The following is a 23,981-nucleotide window of genomic DNA, read 5'->3' on the forward strand; positions in this document are numbered from 1 at the left end:
AGTGCCCGGCGTCCTAGTCCTCTGCTGGGTCCGCGGCCCCGTGACAGGTGTCTGCAGGGTTGGATTTAGCCTGGACTGTCGGGCTCCTCGCACCCCGTGGTGGCAAGTCAGCCCTTTCTCCACTGACAGCTTGTGCCGGCGGCGAGCGCCTGATCTCTGCGTCATTTCCTGGAATCTGCTCCACTGAGGCCCTGGTAGCGCGTGGGTGTCAGAGACCCCGGGGAGACACATCCCCAGGGGCGGGGCTCCAGGGGAGGCCGGGAGTGGGCGGGGCTCCAAGCTGTTGAGAAGTGGGCGTGGCTTCCAGGCTCCGCCTCACGGGCGGGGCTTACGGGGAACGAGCGGGGCTGAGGTTGGCGCCGCCTGGCGGTGGGGCTTCATGGGGCTCCGGGCTTTGGCTGCAGGTGCCCGGGGCCTGGCGCCCGCTTTCCAGGCGCCCCTCAGCCTGGTCTCGGTCTCCGCTCAGTCCGTCGTCTGGAGGAGGACAGGGGCCCCTCCCTCCGTCTCCGCCCCTCCGTCTCCGTCCAGGGCCCTGTGTGAATCCTCGTCCTCATTCCTGTCTCAAACGAGCTTCTGCTCTGGAGCGCGTCCCGCAGTCAGGCCTCCGAGGGTGAGGACCCACCGAACAGGTCAAACCTGTTCCCCCGGGATTTGTCCTGGGTCACTGGAAGGGGAGGCGGAGCGCAGGTGTAGACACATAAAGTGAATTCTGGGGTGTTGCCAATATCCTCTGCCGAACTGGCCGAAAATAACTAGCGCGCCCACGTGGGACAGTCTGAAAAGGTGCATATGTTGTGCAGGAGCCCGGGTGCTGAGAAAGGTGCTCACTGCTGCCCCTTCTCCCTGATGCCAACGTCTGGCTCCTGGCCCCCAACATGTCCCCGCAGTTCCGTACATTCATTTTCCAAAATGGCTGCCGCCAGCGTCTTTCGCTCAGGGCGCAGACATATTGTTTCCTGCGGCGGCGGCCCAAGAAACGCAGTCGGCGGGGCGTTTCGGGCCTTTTGTCCTCCGCGGCCGCCGTAGGCGCTGGCTGGGTTCGGGGGCTGGGCGGGCGGACTGCAGCCGGAGCCCGCGGGAAAGCGGAGTTCGGCCCCACGGGTGGGTGTCGGGAGACTCAGTGCGCAGGTTGGGGCTCGAAGTTTGGGTTTTGAAGGTGGAGACTTGTGTTGTGACGCGGAGAAAGGGGCGCGTTCGGTCCGGACTTGGTATGGGGGAGTCGGGCGGTGGCGCCGAACTGGAGGCATTTAAGGGGCGGCGGCTGCTGGGGCTTCGGGGTCCCGGACGCTCGGCCCCGGGCCCATCGGCGCTGGAGGGCGTCGGTGTCATCGTCCTGGTCTCAGCGTCGGGTGCGGTGGTGTTTCCCGGGAAACGTGTGTGTCTCGAGTTTGGGGACTCCTCCCCCCCGGGACTCCTGGGGGGCGCGGTGCTGCTGCTGAGCCCGTGCGGGCGTCTGGGGTGATAAAGGGTGTAGTGAGGGTCGTGAGGACGCCCGCACCACCGGCTGGGACGGATTTGGGGCTCCCCGCGGCGTCGTCGGGAAGCAACTCTTCAGCTTTATCGGGGCTCCCAGAGGGGGACTCATCGGCGACGCCCCGCATCAGGTGTGGGGTTTGGATGCTTTCGCACGTGTGATAACGCTGCTGTGGCCGCAGAGCCCCACAGTGACTCTGTCTGCGGATAAGGTGCCCCGGCAGGAGCTGCACCCCCACTTTGTCCTTCTCTAAGAGACATTTTGCTCAGTGTCTGCCCATCCGGAGTGGGCTGGACCCCGGGTTGGGACGTCCTGGTGGGTGCGTCAGACGCGCTGGTTGCAGTTCCCAATTGAATTGCCCTGAGGTCAAATGCCCTAACGTTTGTAAAAATCGGCTTTGCAGTTTTCCCTGCTCAGTAAACTGTGGACTCTCTGTTGCCATGTCAGGGTGGCTACTATCTGGCAACCCTGACTTGCGGTTGTGCTTTCTGGTGTTCCTGATTTGTTGTTATCTCAGTACATCCAGTCGACTCTGTGAACCAGAAAAGCAGGGCCAGTGCGCACCTTGCTGGTTGCCGGCCCTCGCACCTGCAGTGTCGTCTGCGGTGCCCAGGTCAGAGGATTTTATGACAAACATTTATTCTTTTACACAAATTATCGTCATCTGGGTCATAGTTCACATTAAACCCCTCTGTTCCTGACCTCCAGTCCTTTTATTTTGTGTGTGTGTATATATACATGTATTATGTGTATGTATATATATATATATTGAATGTGTTATGTATATGTGTATTAACTGTATGTGTTTGGCCTTACCACTTCTTTGCTAGTTGAAAATACTTTATTGTTACTGTTTTTTTTTTAAAGATTTATTTTATTTATTTATGCATACAAGAACTGAGGTGTAGGCAAAAGGTGCAGGGGGTGAGATGATCCACCAGAGACACAGGGGGAGCAGAACAGGCAATCCACTGAAATCCACTGCTGAGGGGAGCAGCGGGGAGACAGGAGAGGTCTCCTGCACCCTGTGGGTAGCTCCCTGGCCAGGGGTGGAACTCAGGTCATGGTAGCTGTGGATAGCTTGAAAATGCTGAGACTTTAACCCCTGTGCCACCAGGGAGACCCCCTTATTTTAGTGCCAAGAGATCATTGACCAGACCAAAAACCTACAGTCAGCCTGCAATGCTGCTGTGTGGGCCCCTCTTCCTTGTTATATGCATCCTGACCCCCACTGCTCCCGGGGAGTACCCGCCCTGTTACCAGCAAGGTCTGGCTTTTCTTTCCGCTTTTATCATAGATTGAATCATTTCTGGTCATTGCTGTTTATTTTGTTGCTCCTGTGTTCACTATATTCTTACAGCTGGTTTAAAGTACTTTTGGGGGCTCCCTGGTGGCCAAGGGGTTGAGTCAGCACCACTGCTACAGCCTTCATCACCATCTTCTAATTTAATCTAGTTCTGTGTGTATTAAGCCTTCTAAAATACCCACACTGGCTTTTCGACAGTGCTGTAATATCTCAGCTCCCAGCTCTCTGGCTGCCGTGCCCTCATGCACAGGCACATTATTCAAAGCAGAGCCGCTCACAGGGTTGGGGGGCAGCGCCCAGACCCCCTCCTTCCTCGTGGCTTCCCGCTTGTACCCGATCTGCCTGAGGTCTGCCTGCTCCTGAGGCCTGGGGCTGGGGTGCACCTCATGCCTTCCTGTCCTTTCCCAGTCACCCCACTTCATCTTCACACAGTAAAGGCAACCTGCACCCCACCTGGAATGTCAGCTTTGGGCCAGCAGACCCCGTCCTGAGACACTGAGTCATGACCTTGGGCAGGGTCTCAGAGGCTGAGGGCGGAGCTGGGGAGCGGGGTGGCCTCAGCTGGAGGGATTGTGCCACTCATGGGGATCTCCTGCACCCACAGGTCCTGGCTCCTGGGAGCAAGAGCGTCCAGGGAAGGAGGAAGAAGACCCGGGACCTGGGGATCAGCCTTTGACCGAAGACTGAGATTATTCGGGGCAGCAGGTGGAGCAGACCTGAAGCACACGCTCAGGAGCAGCGCGGCGGGTCCTGAGGCTGGAGCGTGATGGAGGCGCAGGTGACGTCCGCCAGGCTTAGCTTCTGTCCGCGCCGCACAGCCCTGTCAATCTTCTGAATATTGAAAGGACTCTAGAAAAATAGCATCTTAACAAAAGCGTCACTATTTTGGGGTCGGATGTTTCCTGTGGGGAGGCAGCGGTCGGGGTGTCTGGTCCCCGTGTAGGTGCGGGTCTTTCCTCCCCGTGCGTTTGTCACCCCCCATTCTCGGGGTACTGTGTGTGGAGGGCACGTGTTGTGGGGAGATGCCTGCTCGGATCTTCTTGAGCTTCCTGAGTGGGAGGTTTGGGAAGTTTCCTCAGTTCGGAGAAATTCTCAGCTTTGGATCCTTGGCTTTTCTTCTCCATTGTTCCATGTCCTTCTCAAGCGCCGGGATGCCGGCCTCCCCCTGGCGTTCTCTGACCTCCTATGCGGTTTCTTTCTCTGTCTCTTGGTGCACTGTGGAGATTGCCTTTAATTGTACTTTATTTTCAGTAGTTATCTATGTCACATATGTAAATTAGCTCAATGTAAATTAGCTCATGTAAATTAGCTCCTTACCAACGTGCCTGTAAGCATGGCCTGTGCACATGCTCATGCCTGTGTCCATTCATGCCCTCATGCGCCAACCCCTCCTGTGGTCTCCTCTGTTTCTGTCAATAGGTTGAGCACAGTCACTCCCCATGCATTCCAGCTAATTCTGGATTTGAGTCTGTCAGTGCAGACGCGATGGGGCAGTGCTCATTCATCATGACAGCACTAAGACAGAATGTTTATACACGTGAGGTGTCCTGTCTATGGGCTAGCAAGACTTCATAAGTTACAAGACTCATCAATGGAATGAAGCATAAGTGAATGCAGAACGATACGGTTATTCATATTGCATATTCTATTTAATGTTTTCTTCTTATACAAGGTATGAGAGCATCCTGGATGCTTGCGTGGGGGCTTCCTAATGAAACGAGCGGAGAGCGTGTCAGGTTCCGCCCGTGTCCTCACGAAGCCTCTCACGCCCCCTCTGCTGTGCAGGCCCCGCTGACCTTCGCCGAGGTCGCCGTGTGCTTCAGCCCAGAGGAGTGGCGGCTCCTGGCCCCCACGCAGAAGGACCTGTACCGGGAGGTGATGCTGGAGACCTACAGCCACCTGGTGTCCATGGGTGAGGACGGGTCCTGGCCCGGGGGCCATCTGGGCCTTTCCTGCTGGGCCTGGGTAGGCTCTGGAGTCGGGTGCTGTGAGGTGGAGGTTCTCAGTCTCCTCTGGGTCCTGAGAAGGGGTGTTCTCTTCTCCTCCTGGGAGATAAGCCTGTCCTGCGTGGGCATGTTTGATAGCAGGAAGCGTCTGTGCCTAGGTGGCCGTCATGTCCGGTCTGACACAGGCTCTTTCTTGTGTGATGAGGAGGAAGATGAAATGCTGTCTTTCCTATTCACAGCACACCCCTCTCAGCTATCTCTGGGTTGAGGTGAGGAGGATTTCGGGGTCCTCAGCTCACCTCAGGCTGATGGCTGCCACCCAGGGGCACACCATGTTTAGAGGAATGAGACTCTCAGTGGGTGGGAGAAGGGTGAAGCAGCTCCCTGGTCACCCACAGATGATGATCTCGTTGATCCTGGCCGCTTAGTAAAGCTTCCAGATAACCCAAAAGACCGGATTGGGGAGCATTGGAATTGTGGAGCTGGGAGAGGTGATGGGAGAGTAGGGTGTCCAGTCAGCATGGATGCCCTGTGCCCTTTCCACACACCTTGTAGTGAAGCAGCGTAAACATCGGGACTGAGGTTGCCCCAGTTGGTGGGTCCTCACCCACTTCTTGCTGCTGCAAAATATGCCCCAAAGGAGAGACAGGGTGTGAAGCAACATCCTCATGTGTTTACATGGGGAGAGAGATGTGACATGGGCCAGCTGGCTGGTGGTGAGATGCCCTCTGTCTTCTCCAATGCCTCTGCTGATCAGAGACCTGGGTCCAAGCAGAGAGTGGGCGTCACCTCCCCAGAGGCGCCTCCTCACTGCACTTTCACTGAGGCAACCCCAGCAGCTCAGCTGCCAGAAGCTGCCCCAGCAGGTCAGCAGTTTACCTGGCCCAGGGCCCAGCTCCCCCCTTTGCCCATCAGCCCCACTTGGGAGTCTGAAAAGTTCCACCATCTGCAGTGGAGTTGACTGTGAGCGCCCCCCACTGGCTGGCAGGGGCCTCCTCGCTATCCCTTTGCACAGCTTCAGTCTCTGCAGTCAGGGTGGTGCGGGCTGTGTGTTACCTCAGGAGCTGATCACCAGTGGTCAGGGTGTGTCCCCGAGTTATGTGAGACCCTCTCATGAGTCGATTGACCCGAGAGGACGTCCCAGGAACCTGTGATCAGTACATGGTCAGTTGGAAGCTTAGGGCAAGGTCTCCAAGCTGTCAGCATCAAGTTGGGGGTGAGGGTGGGAGGTTTTGGGGGTTGAACCCCTCCCTGTGATACTGATGCTGTTCCAGGTGATGATTGTGAAAACTAGTTACATTGTGGGGGATGCAGACAGCATGTCACAGAACCAGTGCGCGTGGGGAAGCCATCTGTCATGGGTTTGGGCCTGGCCCTACCCTGACACCAGGTGCTGTCAGACAGGAAGCGGTGCTAGGGGGTTGACAGCAGATCGAGACGCCAGGGAGGTTCTTCTGTGAGTGTCAATCTTGTTTTGTGCTCACATGTACCATCTGTGGTCCCCACACACCATGCACCCGCCTGAGTGTGTCTCATGCCCATGACCAGGTTACGGAGCCCGCCCGCCAGAGTGGCTCTGCAGAGGGGAAGGAGGCGAGCTGCCGTGGACTATGGACAGCAAAATGCACTTTCATGCCTGCTTAGGTGAGTGAAGGAAGCAGAATGGGGAAGACTATGGAGACACACCTGATGGGTCAGGGAAGGCATCACATCTGTGAAGGGTGTTAGCAGAGCAAAGTGTAGTGAAGGCACCAGGTGCACCAGGTTGATGTGGCTGGCAGCTCCTCACACGCAAGCTAAGAACATAGACATCACTTCAAATCAGACACACATGAAACAACAAAAACAGGATTTATTTTTGCAGAGAATGAACAAGGAAAAACTGAGAGAGGGGAGAAAGAGATTGTGCAGGCTAGCACATGGTCAGTCTTCTGTCCTACCCCAGATGGCGTCCACTGAGCAGAGACTGAGGTCCAAGCTGAAGCCACAAGTGGCCAACTATTAGCTTCTCCACAGACAACTCTCCTGTTCAACAATTTAACTGCCAAAATCCTCATCTGTGTAACCCTTTTCCCATCAGCTCCCCTCCCCCCATCAGGGGGTAAAGTCTAGTAAACTCCACCTTCTCCCCTAGAGTTGGCTGGGAGGCTGGTCCTCTCTGATCCTTTTATAGACTCAGCACCTTTTGCATCTTCCCCATGCAGCACCTTTTTCTTCGTGGGAGATTAGAGGAAAGAAAATACATCTCTTCTGGGTCTGATCTCTTTGTATTTTATCTCTATCAGTTATTTGTGTGAAATTCTTTCTTCCTAAAGTTCTCAAGTGTTTCTCTTATTTTTCAAGTCTTTCTCCTGCCTGGCTGTGAAATTCCTCCTTCCAAGCTCTCCCTGCAGAGTAGCGGGAATTCTCACTGTCTTCTTTCTGCGCTCGGGGTGATGTGACTCCTGGGTGGACAACATCCACCCCGCCTTGTTGTTGATCCCAGAGCCAGCTGGTCCCCCTGTGCCTTTGTCTGCGTCTTTCTCTGTTTTGCACTCGGAGTTTGATTTTCCATTATCTTGTTTGATCTGTTCACTCTCCCAGGTTTTCTTTGTAAGAGCTAAACTCTGTGGTTCCTGCTGCAGAGTCCCACACTCTCCGTCATCTTACAGGCACGTTAGTTCTACATAGTGTCTTTATATCCGTAGCAACTCTGATCCCACTCCCTGCAAGGAACTGGCACCATCTTGCTCCAGAATGTCCTGGTAGTGTCGCTTCTCCTTTACACCTGGACAGCTGTATGTATGTCGTTGCTTCTGTGCCCCTGTTCCCTAGATCACATGCTCTTCTTCAGTCGTGTGTGCTGTTCATGATTAGTTTTGAATCACAACAGGAATTTTGACATCCTGCGCTCTCTGTTTCAGGCTAAACCATGTCAGAACCCAGGCCTATTTCAAATAATTTCCTCTGCATTTCCTCATTCTGGTCTCTTTTCCAGTTTAGTGCGGATGTTAATACCGTGTCTCCTTCCTGAAAGCTGTCCCTTTCCCACAATGACATCTTGACATTAAGTCCCAGTGAGGTTGATTATACGTCATGCTAGGAAATGCCTTCAGTGCTCACAGCTATGGTAACCTTTGCTCTTTTGTGATTTCTTCCTCTTTTTTACACTCCCTAATATTTTCTGTCATGCGACTGTTTGGATTCATTCCTTTATAGCTTATGTTTATTATTATTTGATCTTCATCAGTCAGTTTTGCATAGCCTGATGTGCAGTTGAGGGTAACAGCACTGACTCAGCCTGCAGGTAGGCTGCTGCTTTCATTCGAAATGAGGTACACAATCTTAGTCATATAAAGAAGTAACTGATATGTCTGGGAAGAGAAGTGCTGTGTGTGCTACGTCAGCAGCTGGAGCAGGTGGCAGAGGCTGAGCAGCTGTGAATCCAGCAGTGCGTCCCGGGGTCCCCCAGATGTGACCCCATTTACTCCACCTCTCTCCAACCCCAGTGCTCCTTCCATCCAGGTTTCACCACCTGCAGCTCTTCCCTTTTTCTGTATCTGCCCTTTAAAGTGATTTTACCAGGGACTCCCTGTGGCCTCGGGGTTCAGTTTCAGCCTACCACCACATCCGCCTGAGTTTGATCCCTGGCCAGGGAGCTGCCAAATGCCGCAGAAGACCTCTCCTGTCTCGCCCACTGCTCCCCACTCTGTCTCTGGTGAATCCTCTCACCCCCTGCACCTCTGGCTTGCACCCCAGCTCTTGTATGCATAAATAAATAAATAAATCTTAAAAAAAATAAAGATAACTTTACATCAAGTCAGGATGATGTAGGAATTCATTGTTCTTTTCTTTCTAGGAACCTGGAAAACTGAAGCTTATTTGCAGGAGCCCTTACAAAAGGAGAGCACGCAGGGCAGCCTGGGACAATGCCGTGAACACAGCCCCTGGGCAGGTACTGCTCAGCAGAGCTCAGATCATCTTGCGTTAGGGGAGAATCGGGGTCTGCATGGCCCATACAGGACAAGCACGAGCTCCGATTTAACTTCGGTTGCTCAGAGCAGAAGCTGTGAAGTAAAGGGCACCACGGAGCTGACTGGGGACTCCTTCCTCCCAGCTTGCCAGGAGCGGCGTCAGCCTGAAATGAATCTCCCTGAAAACCGGAAACTTATCATCACTAAGTCACAATTCGTCAATCCTCAGAACCCTCGAAAAATCAAGAAACCGCTTGTGTGCAGGGAGTGTGGAAAGGTCTTCTCCAGAAAGTTCATGCTCACCGAACACCAGAGGACACATACCGGGGAGAAACCTTACGAATGTACTGACTGTGGCAAAGCTTTTTTCAGGAAGTCACATCTCAGTGTGCATCAGAAGATACACAGAGGAGAGAAACCTTTTGTTTGCGGGGTTTGTGGGAAAAGCTTCGTCCACAAGGGCAGCTGCCTGGTGCACATGCGGACTCACACAGGCGAGAAGCCTTTTGTGTGCGGCGGCTGTGGAAAAGGCTTTGTCTACAAGGGCAGTTGCCTGGTGCACATGCGGATTCATACAGGCGAGAAGCCATTTATATGTAGTCAGTGTGGAAAGGGCTTCATCAAGAAGCCAGACCTCATCACACACCAGCGGGGGACTAGAGGTGAGAAACCACATATGTGCAATGAATGTGGAAAAACGTTCTGCGTGAAGAGAGATCTCATTAGGCATCAGAGAATGCACACAGGAGAGAGACCCTACACCTGCAGTGAGTGTGGGAAAGCTTTCTCCTACAGGTCTTTCCTTCTGAAACATAAGAGGGTGCATACTAGAGAGAAAGTGAGAGATTCGGTCAAGGTAGCAAATCCTGCTGAGCGGCACAGCCCGTCCCAGACCAGTGTTCCCTTGACAAAGAAATGCCTCGTTAATCCTGTGATGATGCCAGTGCCTGCTGTGACCCCTCAGATGACATTAAACACCACAGGGTTCCTGGTAGACAGGGGTGTGGTCCTAGTGGGCCAGCCTGTGGCCAGAGGTGCCCCCGTAGGACTCAACAGTGGGTTTGCACACACGGGAAACTTTATGAATGCAGTGAACGTGGTTGTGCCTTCAGGGATCAATTGTGTCTTATTTTATGTTCCAGGAAGCCAGTAGACAGGCACTGAGATCTTCTTTGTGGAGAAGTGTTTACCCCAACCTCCGAGTTCATGTTTTGTCTGAAAAGTATAGACTCAGGAACCGTATAAACGCAGCATCTGACAGAGACTGCTGTTCATCCCCTAGAATCCATAGGCTGATACTGAGATAACATTTGACCTTAACCCAATCACATCAGTTGCTGCACTGTATCAAATTAAGGGAAGCCTAAATTTATCTAATGGAGGAAATAATTGAGTCAGTTTTATAAACCTATAATCTATATGTGGAATGTTGTAATGAAGGAACGCCCCACAAAAGCACTAATACTCCTCGGTGGGCTATGAGGATGTTACCATCAATTCTGTTCCTCCTGTTCAGGAGGTTTTGTGGGAAACTGCAGCGTCTGCCGTTACCTTTGAAGGCTTGTGTTACACGAGGGACTTGCACAACAGCCTTAGGCCGTCAGTTCATTTACTGATCCACTTTTGTTGAATCCACCTTTGTACCTGGTTCCTTTGTCTTCAGCCAACTGCAGCCCCTTAGCACATGAGTTGCTTTGAGATGGCATGTGTTCTGTCCCCCAGTAGAGTTGCCTGGTCATTTTTTCACTATTTAAATTTTAAAATTTAAGGTCCTCATTTGTAGTAGGCCAATTTCAAGAACTAGGTGTCCTGGAGATGGGGGGGGGTCTACACCCCCAAACAGCACAGACGAGCCAGGCGCCTCTGTAGCTGCTGAGGCTGAAAAGGAGGCCCAGAGACAAACCGATGTCATTCCCAGTGTCCAGAGACTTCTGTCACAGCGCTGGCTAAATGGTATTATATTTCTGAGCACAGACAGATTACATACTGGTGTGGAAAGTGAATGAATTGGTTACAGGATGTTATCCTTAGGGGAATGAGCTGTGGGGGCACTTTCAGTCACACATGGTCTCCCCTACAGGGTGTGATCACAGGCTGAATAACTGAGTCTAAAGTGGGCAGAGCAGAAAAGGAATTCTCAGGATAAATAAAAAGGAGAACAAGAATCTTAGTCTTTAAGAATGGAGGAGAACAGAGTTGGTGGCGGTGAGATCCCTAAGGGCTGGCCTTGAAAACACCTGTTTACTTGTCCTCATCCTGTTGGTGTGGACCAGGAGTAGGACATTTGTGAAGGAGGCCAGAAACTAAAGCTGCTGTAGGTGGGGGTTGAAATGATCAACATAATCGTTACAGGAGCTATAGAAAAGTAAAGTATCTGGAGGTGAATATATGGAGATTGGGAGCCACTGTAGGAACTGTGGGTCCTTTCCAAGCTACCTGTTCAAACCAAATAAAGAAAAAATCCCTAGGAGCCAGCCCCAGAAGTGTTTTGACTGCAGTTAACAATTCCACAAAGGAACAGCCCCTCCCAAAGAGAAGAATATGCCATGAGTGCGCCTTGTGCCCATGCCTGGGGAGGGGCAGCTCTCCTGCCCGCAGGTGCCCATGCCAGCATCTCATAGCAAATCTGTCCCTTCCGGGGCAGCTCTCTGCCCGCTGTGTCTGTGCAAGCGTCCTTTACTGTTCTTTCTCCTTTTTATAATAAACCTGCCTTTTGAATAAAACTAAACGTCTCTGCCTCGTGGGGAAATTCACTGTGTGTCGCTGAAAGGGGAGCTCTGGTGTAACTTCTACCGGGAACCCAAGGGCCTCCCTCTCCGAACCCCACACCTCACAAACCCACATCACTCTCACCCTTGACCACGGCCACCCTTTCCAAGCTCCGGTTCCACTGGTAGCTGCTGACCTGAGAATGTGCTTTTGCTTCCTTATTTTTCCTGGGAGAGGGGGAAGCTTGTCTTTCTCTTAACAACTTATTTTTCCTCATTTCTCCTGTAAAGTTATTCTGCTTGTCCAGTTCCCCCATCTGTGTCTTGCTCATAGGGAAAGTACTGGGAACTGGCCATGAGCTGTCTCAGGTGATCCTGAAGCCCAGGTGATGTGAATCAATTCATGTCCACAGTAGAGCACCGTCCTGAGCCACCTGAGGGGCCACTGACACTGCAACAGCCATAGAAAGGCAGGGAGGGCTCCAGGTCCCCTGCCCCACCCAAGGAAGGGTGGGGCCGACCAGGATTGGGGAACAAACTGGGAGAAGGGTGGGGACCACAGAGAAGGCCTGGAGGAGGCACGGGGAGTGGAGTGACGAAGATCTGCTTCTCGGCCCTGGACTTGCACAGGGACTTGGGGGACACGGAGGGAGACACTTGAAGAGACGGAGACGTGGGTGAGAGGGCCGGGGGGAGGCCGGCAATGGCAGCTTTTATCTCGATTTTGCCTTTGCTCTTCCCCTTCCGGACTTGATTGGCCCCTTCTGTCCCTTTCCTATGCGTCCCAGACGGTGCCTTAGGCCGCAGCGGCCCTGCTTTGGGCCAGTCTGCTTGGCTGGGTAATGTTGGGTGTTTCACTGGAAATGATCTTCAAGTATATTTAGACTACATTCTCTCTCTCGATTGCACACTAATTATATTCAAGTTACTGTCTACTGACGGTCTCACTGTAACCGGGTGGTCGCCAGGAAAGGGGGAGGTCCGCTCGAGTAGGTGGGGCGGATGACAGAGCCTACTTAGAGCGAGCAGGTCGGGGTGTCGGGTGCCCCTCCCCCTGCCTGCTGAGAGCACCAGTTCCCCGACTGACGCCTGCGTGTCCTTCCAGGGCCCGCTCCGTCGAGCCCCGTTAATGTGCCGTTTCCAAGGCAGCGAGGAGCCCCCTCGCACCGGCGTGTGACGCGCAAAGCGAAGGACGCGCGTGGGGCCCGGCCCCTGAGCAGAGGCTGATGGGAAACGGGGAGCTGCGGGGCTTGAGGCTCTTCAAGCGCTGGGCTTTGGGCAGTTGGCTGGGAGGTGAGATCGGAGCGGCGCTGCCCGCGTCCGGGGCCCGCCCAGGGCCCTCTCTCCGGCCCTGTCTCTCCCTTACGGGTCAGGTCCTGCAGTCACGCTTCCAGGATGTGGACCCACCAAACAGGTCAAACCTGTTCCCCCCGTTGTCCCGTTTCACCGGCACTTGAGGGGGGGCGGGGGGCGATGTGGGGACAAGAAAGGGATGTTTGCGCTTGGCCTTACTCCTTTTCAGTTGACGGAAAACAACTAGAGCGCCCGTCAGCGCTGTGGTGCGGGACACTCTGAAAAGCTGCACATTTTCTGCACGAGCCCGGGCGCCGGGTAAGGTGCTCCCTGCGCGCCTTCTCGCCGCCGCTGCCTGGCGCCCGGCCCCAAGCTGGCCCCGCGCTAACGTCCGTTTGCTCTTCAGAATGGCCGCCGCCGGGGCCCGCGCGCGGGGCGCAGACGTATTGCCTTCCGCGGCCGCGCGGGAAACGCACTTGTCCGTTAAGGCCTTTGGGCCTCCGCGGCCGCCGTAGGCGCAGGCTGGGTCCAGGGGCCGGGCCGGCGGCGGCGGGAGCCCGCGGGAAAGCGGGGTTCGGCCCCGCGGGCGGGTGTGGGCAAAGTCAGTCAGTGCGCGGGTTGGGGCCGAAGTTCGGTTTTGAGAGTGGAGGTTTGTGCGGGGACGCGGGGCGCGCTCGGTCCGGACCTGGAATGGGGAAGATGGGCGGCGCGGAGCTGGGGGCGTTTGGGGGCGACGGCGCCTGTAGGGGGTTTGCGAGGCTCCGGACGCTCGCGTGCGGGGCTGGGGGCCCGGGGGCCCGATGTGATGGAGGGCGTGGGGCGTCGTCGCCCTGGTCCCGACGTGGGGGTGCGGTGGCGTCTCCGGGGAAACGTGTGTGACTCGGGTTTGGGACCCCCCGGGGCTCCTGAGGTGGGGGGCGGGGCTGCTGCTGACGCCGTGCGGGGCGGTGGGGGGGGTCGGCGGTTCGGGGTTGCTCAGGGGTGTCGTGAGGGGGTGTGGCTTCCGGAGCCGGCAGGGGATAAACAGAGTAAAACTGCGCTTGTGTGTGTGCCTCCGGGGGAGCGGCCCTTTAGGCCCACCCCAGGGCGTGTGGGGTCCGATGCTTCCTCCAGCTCGTGTCAGAACTTGTGGGAACGTCTGGCCACAGCTGGAGAGGCACAATGTCCCCGGGGTTGAGCACGCATGTTGGGATGAACATCAGAATCCCCTTTTCTTCCCCCCAGTTCCTACGGACTCTACTCCCGCCTGGATGCGATCAGGCATCAGCTGACGGCAGTGGCTGGTTTTCGCCCCACAGTGGTGAGTAGGTGCCAGGCCTCTTTATTTGTCCCCTTACTTGGTTAGCGACAACTTACAGGTTTTACATTGACATTCCAGGGGCTGTAGAGCATCTCTCATTTCAGGTCTTGTGTTTTAAAACCTAAAATATTCCCAAGGCTTAAACTGGCGGAACTGAGGTGCTGGAGCTGCCCCATCCTGCAGCAGGGCTGGTCTCTCTCCCACCTGCTGCTCCACCACAGGCCAGCTCTGGCTGGGGCCCCAGAGCCCTGCAGCCTCCCTTTTATGCGTACCTCCTGGATGCTAGACTGGCACAGTTGGGTGTGAGCTAAGAGCTGATTTCGTGTTAAATGATCCAGTCAGCCATAGGACTGAAAAATTGTCCAGTGAATCTTGTGGGCCTGGCACCCTAAAAGAGGATAAAAGCCAGGGCTGGAGCAGTTGAGAGACATCGTTCTAACCTCTGAAGAGAGAAAGGAAAAGTCTGTTCCTGGCGTCTGAAGAAAGAAGGAAAGAAGCATCCAGCAGCCGACCCCTGAGGGAAGAAGACCTCTGTCAGGCCGGGCCTCTGGTAACGTCTCACATCTCCTGAAAGGCCCTGGGCCTGGTGTCACAAAGAGGTCTTTGTTGGTGTTGTCCAGCCTGTCACAAAGAGCTGTTAACACTTGGTGTCTCTGCCATCCCCTCTGGGGGACCAGCAGTGACCATCACTACTAGACCATCACTACTGAATAGCTCCTGGTGGTCTGCCCTGGTGACCACTCCTGGTGGTCACTCCTGGTGACCATTGCTGGCTAGTGCTGTCCAGCTCTACTGACAGGTGACTGGCACTCTTCTTTGCTTCTGGTGGACACTGTCTGGGTGAGGCAGCCGCCACCTGTGGTGACAGTAAGTTCTTTGTTTGCCCTATTTAAAAAATAAACCCCATGGTTGCTGTTTTTGGAGCCCCAGGTCTCTTGCAATTGCCCATCGTGGGTAAGATGCCAGAGCGCCCCATCCTCTGTTGCATTGACTGTAGCCCATGGATATTGTATTGTTGGAGCCCTTGGTTTTGCTTTTTGGCCTTTTTGGGCTGTTGGCTGCTTTCTTGTCTTGGGTGGATGTCCTGGCACATCTGCCCCACCCCCCACCTTTCAATACGACTCCTAATATTACCTTCACACACTGGTTCTCCAGCTGCCATGCATGTGCTCACAGGGTAAATCATTTGAAGCAGGAGTTCCACTCTCAGGGTTGGGGACAGCACCCAGTTTCCTTCCTTCACAGTCTCCGTCACTGAGCTGCCTGAGGTCCAATTGCTCCAGGAGCGTGGGGTTGGGGTGTACCTCATGCCCTCGTGTCCTTTCTCAGTCACCCCACCTCACCTTCACACAGTAAAGGCAACCTGCACCCCACCTGGAATCTCAGTTTTGAGCCCAGCAGACCCCATCCTGGGACACTGAGTCACGGCCCTGGGCAGGATCTTGGGTGCTGAGGGCAGAGCTAGGGAGCGGGGTAGCCTTGGCTGGAGGGAATGTGTCACTCATGGGGCTCTCCTGTACCCACAGGTCCTGACTCCCAGGAGTAAGAGCATCCAGGGAAGGAAGAAGTAGTCGCAGGATCTGGGGATCAGCCTTTGTGGGGCACATTGGACTGACACCCAAGATTTGGGGCACCAGGTGAAGCAGACCAGAGGACATTCAGCTCCCGCGGCACGTTCTGAGACTGGAGAGAGTGATGGAGGCCCAGGTGACGTTTGCTTGGTTTTATCCTCTTTGTTCCCTGCTGGACTTGTAGAGGCCTCTTGAAAAGGACTGTCTGAGCTGAAGTGTAGAAATCTTGACAAGGAGGAACTGAAAAGAAATCTACTTTTTATGGATGCATCAGGGAACTTGCAATGGGGTGGTCAGGAGGGTGAGCGTGGGGTCACGGTAGGGCTGGGGGCTGGACGGAGGGGCCTGTGGAGTTGTTGTCTGGTGCATCTTATGTCTTTGGTGTCAGCACCTTGAGGAGAGTCCGTGACGTGGGATTTCATGTTTGGAGGAGTGAACAGAGCCCGTCCTGGTCTCTGCTCTAGGAATTTATTTCTGTTCTTCCTGGAGGGGGTGGGAATGGGAAAGGAGTTCTTGAAGAACAGCTGCTCATAAAGGCAGAAGCCAGTCCCTGTGCGGTTTTGGGGGTTCCCTCACAAGCCCCTGTGAGAATCTACTCTGTGACTCGGGGAAACAGGAGCAGTGCTGGATGAGTCCCATCCTGTGGGGTGTGAGGCGACCAGGAGTCAGACGACACTCTTGGGAACGGGAGGTTGAGGCTTTGAGTCAGCAGCTGAGCTGGTGCTGGAGCAGAGACGGGCACCTGCGTGGGAAGGTGGGGTGCAGCGAGGCGGCCTGGGTGGGTGGAATGGAGCTGTGTGAACCTCTCCTCTGGCTCTGTAAAGAATGGAGCTTTCTCCCAGAGAGGTCTGGCCTTTGCCCTCAAATGCAGGGGGTGGGGTAGGGGGTGGCGTCTTTTGGCCCATGGAGTTCTTGCCATGAGGGTCCTCTCTCCTGGTCGCTGTCCCCTGCACAGTCACAGGGCCTGTGGGTTGAGGCTGCAGAGCTCCCATGGGGCATGCACATGGAAGAGGTGGAGCTGTGGTCGTTACCCCAGGTCTGGTGGGCTGCAGGTCTGAGGGCAGACATCTGGACAATACAATAATGAGGCCCTTGGCCTCTGCACTCCAAGGCCTGGGGGCGTCCCTGCGTATTTATTTTCGTATCTGGAAGGAAACAGCTGACCAGAGCACATCACTTCACCTCTGCTGAATGTGGGGCTCCAGGTATTTCCAGAACTTCTAGACATACTGGAGCCCTACGGTCAGTCACAGGGAGCAGGGAGCTAAGCCGTATGGTAGCTGCCTGACAGGCTGAGTGAGCCCGTGGCACTGGCCGGCCCCTGTTTGTGCACCCATGTTGCGTCAGGAGCGGCCATGCCACATGCCCAGGGCAGCAACGTCCTCTGTGTGACAACTCATGAGAGATGAGTGTCCACATCATTCACCCAAACCTGTAGAACGTGACACACCAGGGTGACCCCTCACACGAGGCTGGTGTGGGGGTGCTCAGGTGCCCTTGGGACTCACCCCTAGTCATCACTGGACTCTGGAAGTTGCGTTGGCAGATGGAGCTGCCTGTTTGCAATAAGGCTTATGTCAGTTTTGTTGGAAACCTAAAGTGTTCTAGAAAGATGATCTTTTACAAATATCACACCAACATTTGAGGTCAGATGTTTCCTGTGGGGAGGCAGCTGTCAGGATGTCTAGTCCCCGTGTAGGTGCGGGTCTTGGTTCCGGTATGTTTTTCATCCCCCCATTCTCGGGGGTCCCGTGTGTGGAGGGTATGTGTTGGGGAGAGACGCTTGTTTGGGACTCCTTGGGCTTCCTGATCGAGGTTTGCGGAATTTTCTCAGTTCTGACAAATCCTCGACTTCGGAATTTGAAAATTATTCTCCATCATTCTATATCTTTCCAAAGTGATGGGAGACATGTTACACCTTCTTCCCCACCCGTGTTCACTCATCTCCATTTTAAATTTCTTTCTCTGTATCTTTGGTACTTTCTGGATTTTTTTTTTTTTTTCATTGTTTCTTACAGTTCAGTAATTAGCCTTTGGCGTGTGGAAATAACCAGAAGGGCTGAATGTGTCATTTACCTCTTTATTAAAATGCCTGTAAATTTGGTGTGTGTACATAATTTAATATTTTTGAGAGGGTCATATTTTTGTTATGCGACAAACTCCTTTTTGTGGTGTAATGTTCTATATTTCTCTCCACAGATTATGGATACTCGTTAACCATGTCTTTTCATGCAGTGCTGGGCTTGAGGCCCTCACAGCACAGCAAATTCTGATACTGCCACGAACTCGTCACTATAAAGCTGTCACTGATGAGAAATATATAGATGCAAAGATACATGACCACCAGTTTCTAACTTAATAAGATGCATTAACTTTATAAATTGGAAACTTTATAAATATGGAAACTTAGAATGAAAGTGTGGGCGTGTGACCAAATGCACAGTGACTCCATTATTCTTACTCATCATCTAATTTTTGCCTCCTCCATGACATATGAGAATAAATCCCACTGGCCCTGTAGATGTGGACTGTGTGGTAGAGTAAAAAGGCCCCTCACGAGGCCTCTCTCACGCCCCCTGTGCTGTGACAGGCCCTGCTGATCTTTGCCGATGTGGCCGTGCGCTTCACCCCGGAGGAGTGGCGGCTCCTGGCCCCTGCGCAGAAGGCCCTGTACCGGGAGGTGATGCTGGAAAACTACAGCCACCTGGTGTCCGTGGGTGAGGATGGGCTGTGGCCCGAGGGCCGGCAGGGCCTTTCCTGCTGGGCCTGGGAAGGCTCTGGAGTGGGGTGCTGTGAGGGGGAGGGTCTCAGTCCCCTTCTGGGTCCTTGTAAGGGATGTTCTGTTCTCCTGAGAGAAAAGCCTTTCTTGCATGGACGTGAGCAATTGATATCAGGAAGTGTCTATGCCTGGGTGGCCGTCATGTCCGGTCTGATGCAGGCCCTGCACCCCCTTTTCTCATGTGGTAAGAGGAGGAGGATGAAATGGTGTCTTTCCTTATTCACAACAAACCCCTCTCACCTACCTCCGGGTTGAGGTGAGGAGGATTTCAGGGGCCTCAGCTCACCTCAGGCTGGTGACTACCACCTGGGGACCTACCATGTTTAGAGGGATGGGACTCTCAGTGGTCTGAGGAGGGTAGAGGGTGAATCAGCACCCTGGTCACACACAGGTGATGATCTCATCGATCCTGGCTGCTTAGTGAAGTTTCCAGACAACCCAGAAACCAAGATCAGGAACCACTTGAATTGTGGAACCCCGAGAGGTGCTGGGGGAGTGGAGTATCCAGTCAGATCTTGGACCTTCTGTGCTCCTTCCACACACCTTCTAGTGACACCACACAAACATGGGGGCCGGGGTTGGGCCTTTGGTGGATCCTTAGCTGTAGCTCATTGCCGACAACCACTCTCAGCAAAATGTCGTGTCAGGTGTCCCTGAAAGGATGAGATGGCCTGGGCAAAACTTTAAGGGCTGAAGGGAAGGGGGTGAGGTAGTGAGGAGACACTGACACTCGATGAGGTGCAAGTATTTTCTGCTGAGGGCCTCAGCAGGTCTTTATTTACTCATTTTTTGCAAGCAATGAGATGACATCATCATAGGCATGGAAGCAAAGCAGAAACAATCAGTGCCTTCTTTTCCCGTAGACTTTCGGCTGCTACGTGCTCTCAGCAAGAGGGCAACCTTCCAGGTTAATAGATAAAAAACTAAGCCTTACACTAAACTCATTATTTCAGCTTGACAATTACCTAAGACAGCTGATAGCCGTCGGTACACCCCTATCAGCTAAAGCCTAAGCATCAAAAGACTTTTCTATTCATATGGCCTTCAGCCGGAGACCAGCTGCTACTCAGCTAACAGAACTTTTTCTACTTAGAAACTTTTTAACACAATTAACTTCATTTAAATACTTTCCTAAGTTTTGCTTTCTAAAAAGCAAAAGAAGGAATTACTATAAATGTCCTAGATTGCTTGTCAGGCATGTTCATGTTTAAAAAATTCTTTCCCATTGTCAGGCAGGCCAAATTTACAGTGTTTAATTTTTAAGCAGGTATTTCTTTGTGCCATTTACTTACAGTATTCTATACATATAATTTATTGCCCAAGGTACTTTCCGAGAAGTTTTTTCTTATATGACCAAGAACAAAAAACAAAGGGATGTTTATAGGTTATAGATTAATCTTCAGCCCCTTGGTATGAGGCACAAGGAATCTTCAGCCCCACAGTGTGAGGCTCTTTGGAAATTTTCGGCCCCACGGTGTGAGGCCCTTTTTCTTCAGCCCCACGGTGTGAGGCTCTTTGAGCTTCAGCCCATGGTGTGAGGCCCTTTTTCTTAGCTGCTTGTCAGTGTCTCATCTGGCTGGGGCAGCAAGGCCCTCTGCAGCAGCTCGTGATGGCAGGAAAAGGCCCCAAAGCTTAAAGATGCATGTTGTGAAACCACAGTACTTATTTAAACAGGGACAGAGAGAGATTGCACAGGCTGGCTGATGATAAGATGCCCTCTGTTCCCCACTCCCCCCCATGCCTCCACTGATCAGAGACCTGGGTCCAAGCAGGGAGCGGATGGCTTTTCCCCAGAACCCCCTCCTCACTGTACTTTTACTGAGGCAGCCCCAGCAGGTCAGCTGCCAGAAGCCTCAGCAGTTTACCTGGCCCAGGGCCCAGCTTCCCGCTCTGCCCATCAGCCCCACTTGGGTGGGAGAGCCTTGGGGGTTGAACCCCTCCCTGTGATTCTGATGTTGTTCCAGGTGATGATTGTGAAAACCGAGTTACATTGTGGGACACACTCTCCGTGTCCCCTGGTGTCACAGAACCGGTGCGTGTGGAGAAGCCACCTGTCATGGGTTCAGGCCCGTCCCCACCCTGGCGCCAGGTGGTGTCAGCCAGGAAGCGGTGCTGGGTTTTGACAGCAGAGGGAGACAGCAGGGATTGGTTCTTCTGTGGGTGTCAACCTTGTTTTGTGCTCACATGTACCATCTGTGGCCCCCACACATCCTGGGCCCACTGTTGTGCCCGTGACCAGGTTACCGAGCCCGCCCGCCGGAGTGGCTCTGCAGACTGGAAGGAGGCGAGCTGCCATGGACACCGGAAGTGGATGTGCCCTGTGATTCCCTCTCAGGTGAGTAAGAGAAGCAGCAGGGGAAGTTGCTGGGTGAGAGAAGGTGGCACGTTGTGAGGGGTTTCAGGAGAGGGCAATTCAGTGAAGGCACCGGGGGGTACCGGGTTGATATGGTTGGTGGATCCGCACAACTGAGCTTAGGATACGGGACTTGACCTGAAGGCAGCACATGTGTCGAAACAACAATCAGATCTACTTTAGAAGGAATTAACACGAAGAGCTGAGGGTGAGTGCTGAGAGAGAATGCAGACCAGTGCAAGACCAGAAGTCTGCTGTCTCCCCAGATGGGTGCTGCTGGCACAGACTGAGGCCCAAGCTAAAGCCACAGGTGGCCAGTTAGAGGGTTCACTAGGGGCTTGACTGCCAAAAGTGCCCATTCAGGGGTAGAGTCCATTGAGTTGGCTGTGAGGCAGCTCACCCTGTCTCCTCCATCTCTCTCCGCCCCAGTCTCCTTCCATCCAGGTTTCACCACCTGCAGCTCCTCCCTGGTTCTGTATCTGCCCTTTGAAGAGGTTTTGCTGGGCCTCCCTGGTGGCACAGGGGTTAAGCACAGCACTGAGAAGCTATCTGCAGCCTCTGCAGCACGAGTTCAATCCCCGGCCAGGGAGCTACCCACATGGCGCAGCAGATCTCTCCTGTCTCCCTGCTCCTCCCCTCAGCAGTGTATTTTAGCAGATCTACCTGTTCTGCTCTTCACTCTGTCTCTGGGGAATCCTCTCACCCCCCTGCATCTCTGGCCTACACCCCACTTCTTCTACAAATAAATATTTTTAAAAAAATAATAAAATTTTTAAAAAGTCTATATTTTTATGATATAAAGATTTTGTAAAAATCATTGTTTTTTTCCTTCCAGAAACCTCGAAAACAGAAGCTTATTTGCAGGAGCCCTTACAAAATGAGAGCTTGGAGAGCAGCCTGGGACAGTGCCGTGAACACATCACAAAGACAGGTACTGCTCAGCCGAGCATGGATCTTGCTTTAGGGGAGAATCCTGGTCTGCTCGGCTCACATAGAAAAACTGTGAGCTCAGATTTAACTTCAGTGACTCAGACCAGAAGTGGTGATGTGAAGAATGCTGCTGAGCTTACAGGAGATGGAGGCTCCGTCCTCCATACTCCCCAGGAACGGCGTCAACCTGAAATTAAACTCCCTGAAAACTGCAGAGTTATTTCTAAGTCACAATTCGTCAATCCTCAGAATACTCGAAAAATCAAGAAACCTCTTGTGTGCAAGGAATGTGGAAGAGCTTTTTTCAGAGAGTTCCTTTTCACTATACACCAGAGGACTCATACCGGGGAGAAACCTTACAAATGCACTGACTGCGGCAAAGCCTATATCAGGAAGTCACTGCTCAGTGCACATCAGAAAACACACGCAGGAGAGAAGCCTTTTGAATGCAGTGTTTGTTGGAAAACCTTTGTCTACAAGGGCAGTTACACGGTGCACATGCGGTCTCATTCAGGAGCCAAACCTTTTGTATGTGGTGTTTGTGGGAGGGGCTTCCTCTACAAGGGCAGTTGCAAGGTGCACATGTGGAGTCACACGGGAGAGAAGCCTTTCCTCTGTGGCTGCTGTGGGAAAGGCTTCATGTCCAAGGGGAATTGCAAGGTGCACATGCGGATTCATGCGGGCAAGAAGCCTTTTATGTGCAGTCAGTGTGGGAAGCGCTTCATCACGCGGCCAGACCTCATCGCACATCAGCAGAATAATGGAGGCGAGAAACCACATATATGCAATGAGTGTGGAAAAACCTTTTGTGTGAAAAATGACTTCATTAGCCATCAAGTCAGTCATAAAAGCAAAAGACCCTATACCTGCAGTGAATGTGGGAAAACGTTCGTTCTCATGTCTTGGCTTCTGAAGCATAAGAGAGTGCACACCAGAGAGAAAGGTGGGGATTCAGCCAAGGTGGACAGTCGCCCCACGACACGACACAGCCCACCCCAGGCCAGTGTGGCCCTGACTAAGAACACCCATGTTAATTCCGTCACCATGCCGGTGTCATCTGTGATCCCGGTGACGGTGCCTGTGGCTTCTGTGGCCCCTGGGACATCATTTAATATCCCTGGGCTCCTGGCAGACAGGAATGTGGTCCTAGTGGGCCAGCCTGTGGCCAGAGTTGCCCCCGCAGGACTCAACAGCGGGTTTGCTCAGGTCGGAAACCTGAAGAATGCAGTGAGCGTGGTTGTGCCTTCAGCGATCAATTATGTCTTTCTTTACGTCCCAGGAAGCCAGTAGGCAGGCACTGAGGTCTTTGTGGAAAAGTGTTTACCCCCACCTCTTAGCTCATGTTCAGTCTCGAAAGTGTTAACTCAGAGAAACGGTTTACATGCTGCATCTGGGAAAGCCTGCTCTTCTCATCTTTGGAAATAAATATGTTGCTGTCCAGGTTACAGTTGACATTAACCCGAATGTGCATCATTTCCTCCACTGTATCTGTTAAGTGAATAAAGGGTCCCTGAGTTCTCTGTTGAAGAAATCATTGAGTCAGTTTTATAAATCTATAATCTATATGTGGAATGTTGTATTGAAGGAACAACCAAAAAGGCAAAATACTCATTGCTGGGCTATGAGGATGTTACTGTCAATTCTGTTCCTCCTGTTCAGGAGGTTTTGTGGGAAACTGCAGCATCTGCCGTAACCTTTGGAGACGGTGTTACACGAGGCACTTGCACAACAGCCTTAGGCTGTCAGTCCCTTCATTTATTGATCCACTTTTGTCAAATATACCTTTGTGCGCCCCTTAGCACACAGTTGCTTTGTGAGGGCACGTGTCCTGTCTGATCATTTTTTCACCACTTAAATTTTAAAATTTAAGGTCCTCGTTTTCAGTAGGCCAATTTCAAGAACTAGGTGGTCCTAAAGACAGGGGTCTTTGCCCCCAAACAGCGCAGATAAACAGCCGCCTCTGTAGCTGCTCAGGCTGAAAAGGAGGCAGGAGTGAAGGATTCAGTGGGAGCAAAACAAGAAGACCCAGGCTGGAGGGGAGCAGTGGGGTGGAGTCTGTCCGAGGCCGCTCTCCGAGACACTGGGGACCCCACCAGAGAAGCAGATGCTCTGCTCTCCCAGAGGGTAGTGGTTGCTGCAAGACCTCCAAGGCCGGGCGTGCTGGGTGTGGGGGCTGGAAAGTCCAGGATCACAGTTCCAGGGATGGGATGTTTCAAGTCCTATCTCCTGGGTCATGGAAGAATCACACTGTGTCCTCCTCCGGTGCAAGCAGGCAGCGAGCTCATAGCCGTTTCTTTTAGGAGGTTGCAGTTGGGTCCACCCTCGTGACCTAGTCACCTCTCTAAGATTATACTTGGGATTAAGTTTC

At 53.2% G+C, this 23,981-nt stretch overlaps 2 protein-coding genes across 9 annotated transcripts; both read left to right on the plus strand.

Moving 5' to 3' along the window:
• The first annotated feature begins 3,518 nt into the window (after positions 1 to 3,518).
• LOC119249636 (zinc finger protein 350-like) lies at positions 3,519 to 11,593 on the plus strand. Of its 2 annotated transcripts, XM_037517086.2 has the most exons (4): positions 3,519 to 3,558; positions 4,566 to 4,692; positions 6,275 to 6,370; positions 8,565 to 11,471. In XM_037517086.2, exons 1-4 carry the CDS (start codon positions 3,547 to 3,549, stop codon positions 9,830 to 9,832), a joined length of 1,503 nt encoding a protein of 500 aa, XP_037372983.1. In that variant the 5' UTR covers positions 3,519 to 3,546; the 3' UTR covers positions 9,833 to 11,471. The 2 variants fall into 2 exon arrangements, with proteins under 2 accessions (XP_037372983.1, XP_054553321.1); XM_054697346.1 differs by lacking the exon at positions 3,519 to 3,558 and having other exon boundaries at positions 3,575 to 4,692; positions 8,565 to 11,593.
• Positions 11,594 to 12,002: 409 nt separating this feature from the next.
• Positions 12,003 to 23,171, plus strand: LOC119249631 (zinc finger protein 350-like). Of its 7 annotated transcripts, XM_037517072.2 has the most exons (7): positions 12,626 to 12,801; positions 12,910 to 12,998; positions 13,905 to 13,980; positions 15,507 to 15,687; positions 18,142 to 18,268; positions 20,570 to 20,665; positions 21,519 to 23,171. In XM_037517072.2, exons 4-7 carry the CDS (start codon positions 15,676 to 15,678, stop codon positions 22,901 to 22,903), a joined length of 1,620 nt encoding a protein of 539 aa, XP_037372969.1. In that variant the 5' UTR covers positions 12,626 to 12,801; positions 12,910 to 12,998; positions 13,905 to 13,980; positions 15,507 to 15,675; the 3' UTR covers positions 22,904 to 23,171. The 7 variants fall into 7 exon arrangements, with proteins under 7 accessions (XP_037372970.1, XP_037372969.1, XP_037372971.1 ...); XM_037517073.2 differs by lacking the exons at positions 12,626 to 12,801; positions 12,910 to 12,998 and adding an exon at positions 12,003 to 12,064; XM_037517074.2 differs by lacking the exon at positions 12,910 to 12,998.
• Positions 23,172 to 23,981: the final 810 nt, after the last annotated feature.

Source organism: Talpa occidentalis, unplaced genomic scaffold, assembly GCF_014898055.3.
Source record: "Talpa occidentalis isolate TD23 unplaced genomic scaffold, MPIMG_talOcc4v2.1 talOcc4.17, whole genome shotgun sequence".
Taxonomy (NCBI): domain Eukaryota; kingdom Metazoa; phylum Chordata; class Mammalia; order Eulipotyphla; family Talpidae; genus Talpa; species Talpa occidentalis.

Excerpts from the sequence above, each read along its gene's own strand:
- LOC119249636 (XM_054697346.1), top strand. The coding sequence starts at position 4,455 with ATGAGAGCATCCTGGATGCTTGCGTGGGGGCTTCCTAATGAAACGAGC. Across the intron at positions 4,693-6,274 it reads CAGCCACCTGGTGTCCATGG|GTTACGGAGCCCGCCCGCCA; the intron begins GTGAGGACGGGT and ends GCCCATGACCAG. Across the intron at positions 6,371-8,564 it reads GCACTTTCATGCCTGCTTAG|GAACCTGGAAAACTGAAGCT; the intron begins GTGAGTGAAGGA and ends TTTTCTTTCTAG.
- LOC119249631 (XM_037517073.2), top strand. Across the intron at positions 18,269-20,569 it reads CAGCCACCTGGTGTCCGTGG|GTTACCGAGCCCGCCCGCCG; the intron begins GTGAGGATGGGC and ends GCCCGTGACCAG. Across the intron at positions 20,666-21,518 it reads GCCCTGTGATTCCCTCTCAG|AAACCTCGAAAACAGAAGCT; the intron begins GTGAGTAAGAGA and ends TTTTCCTTCCAG.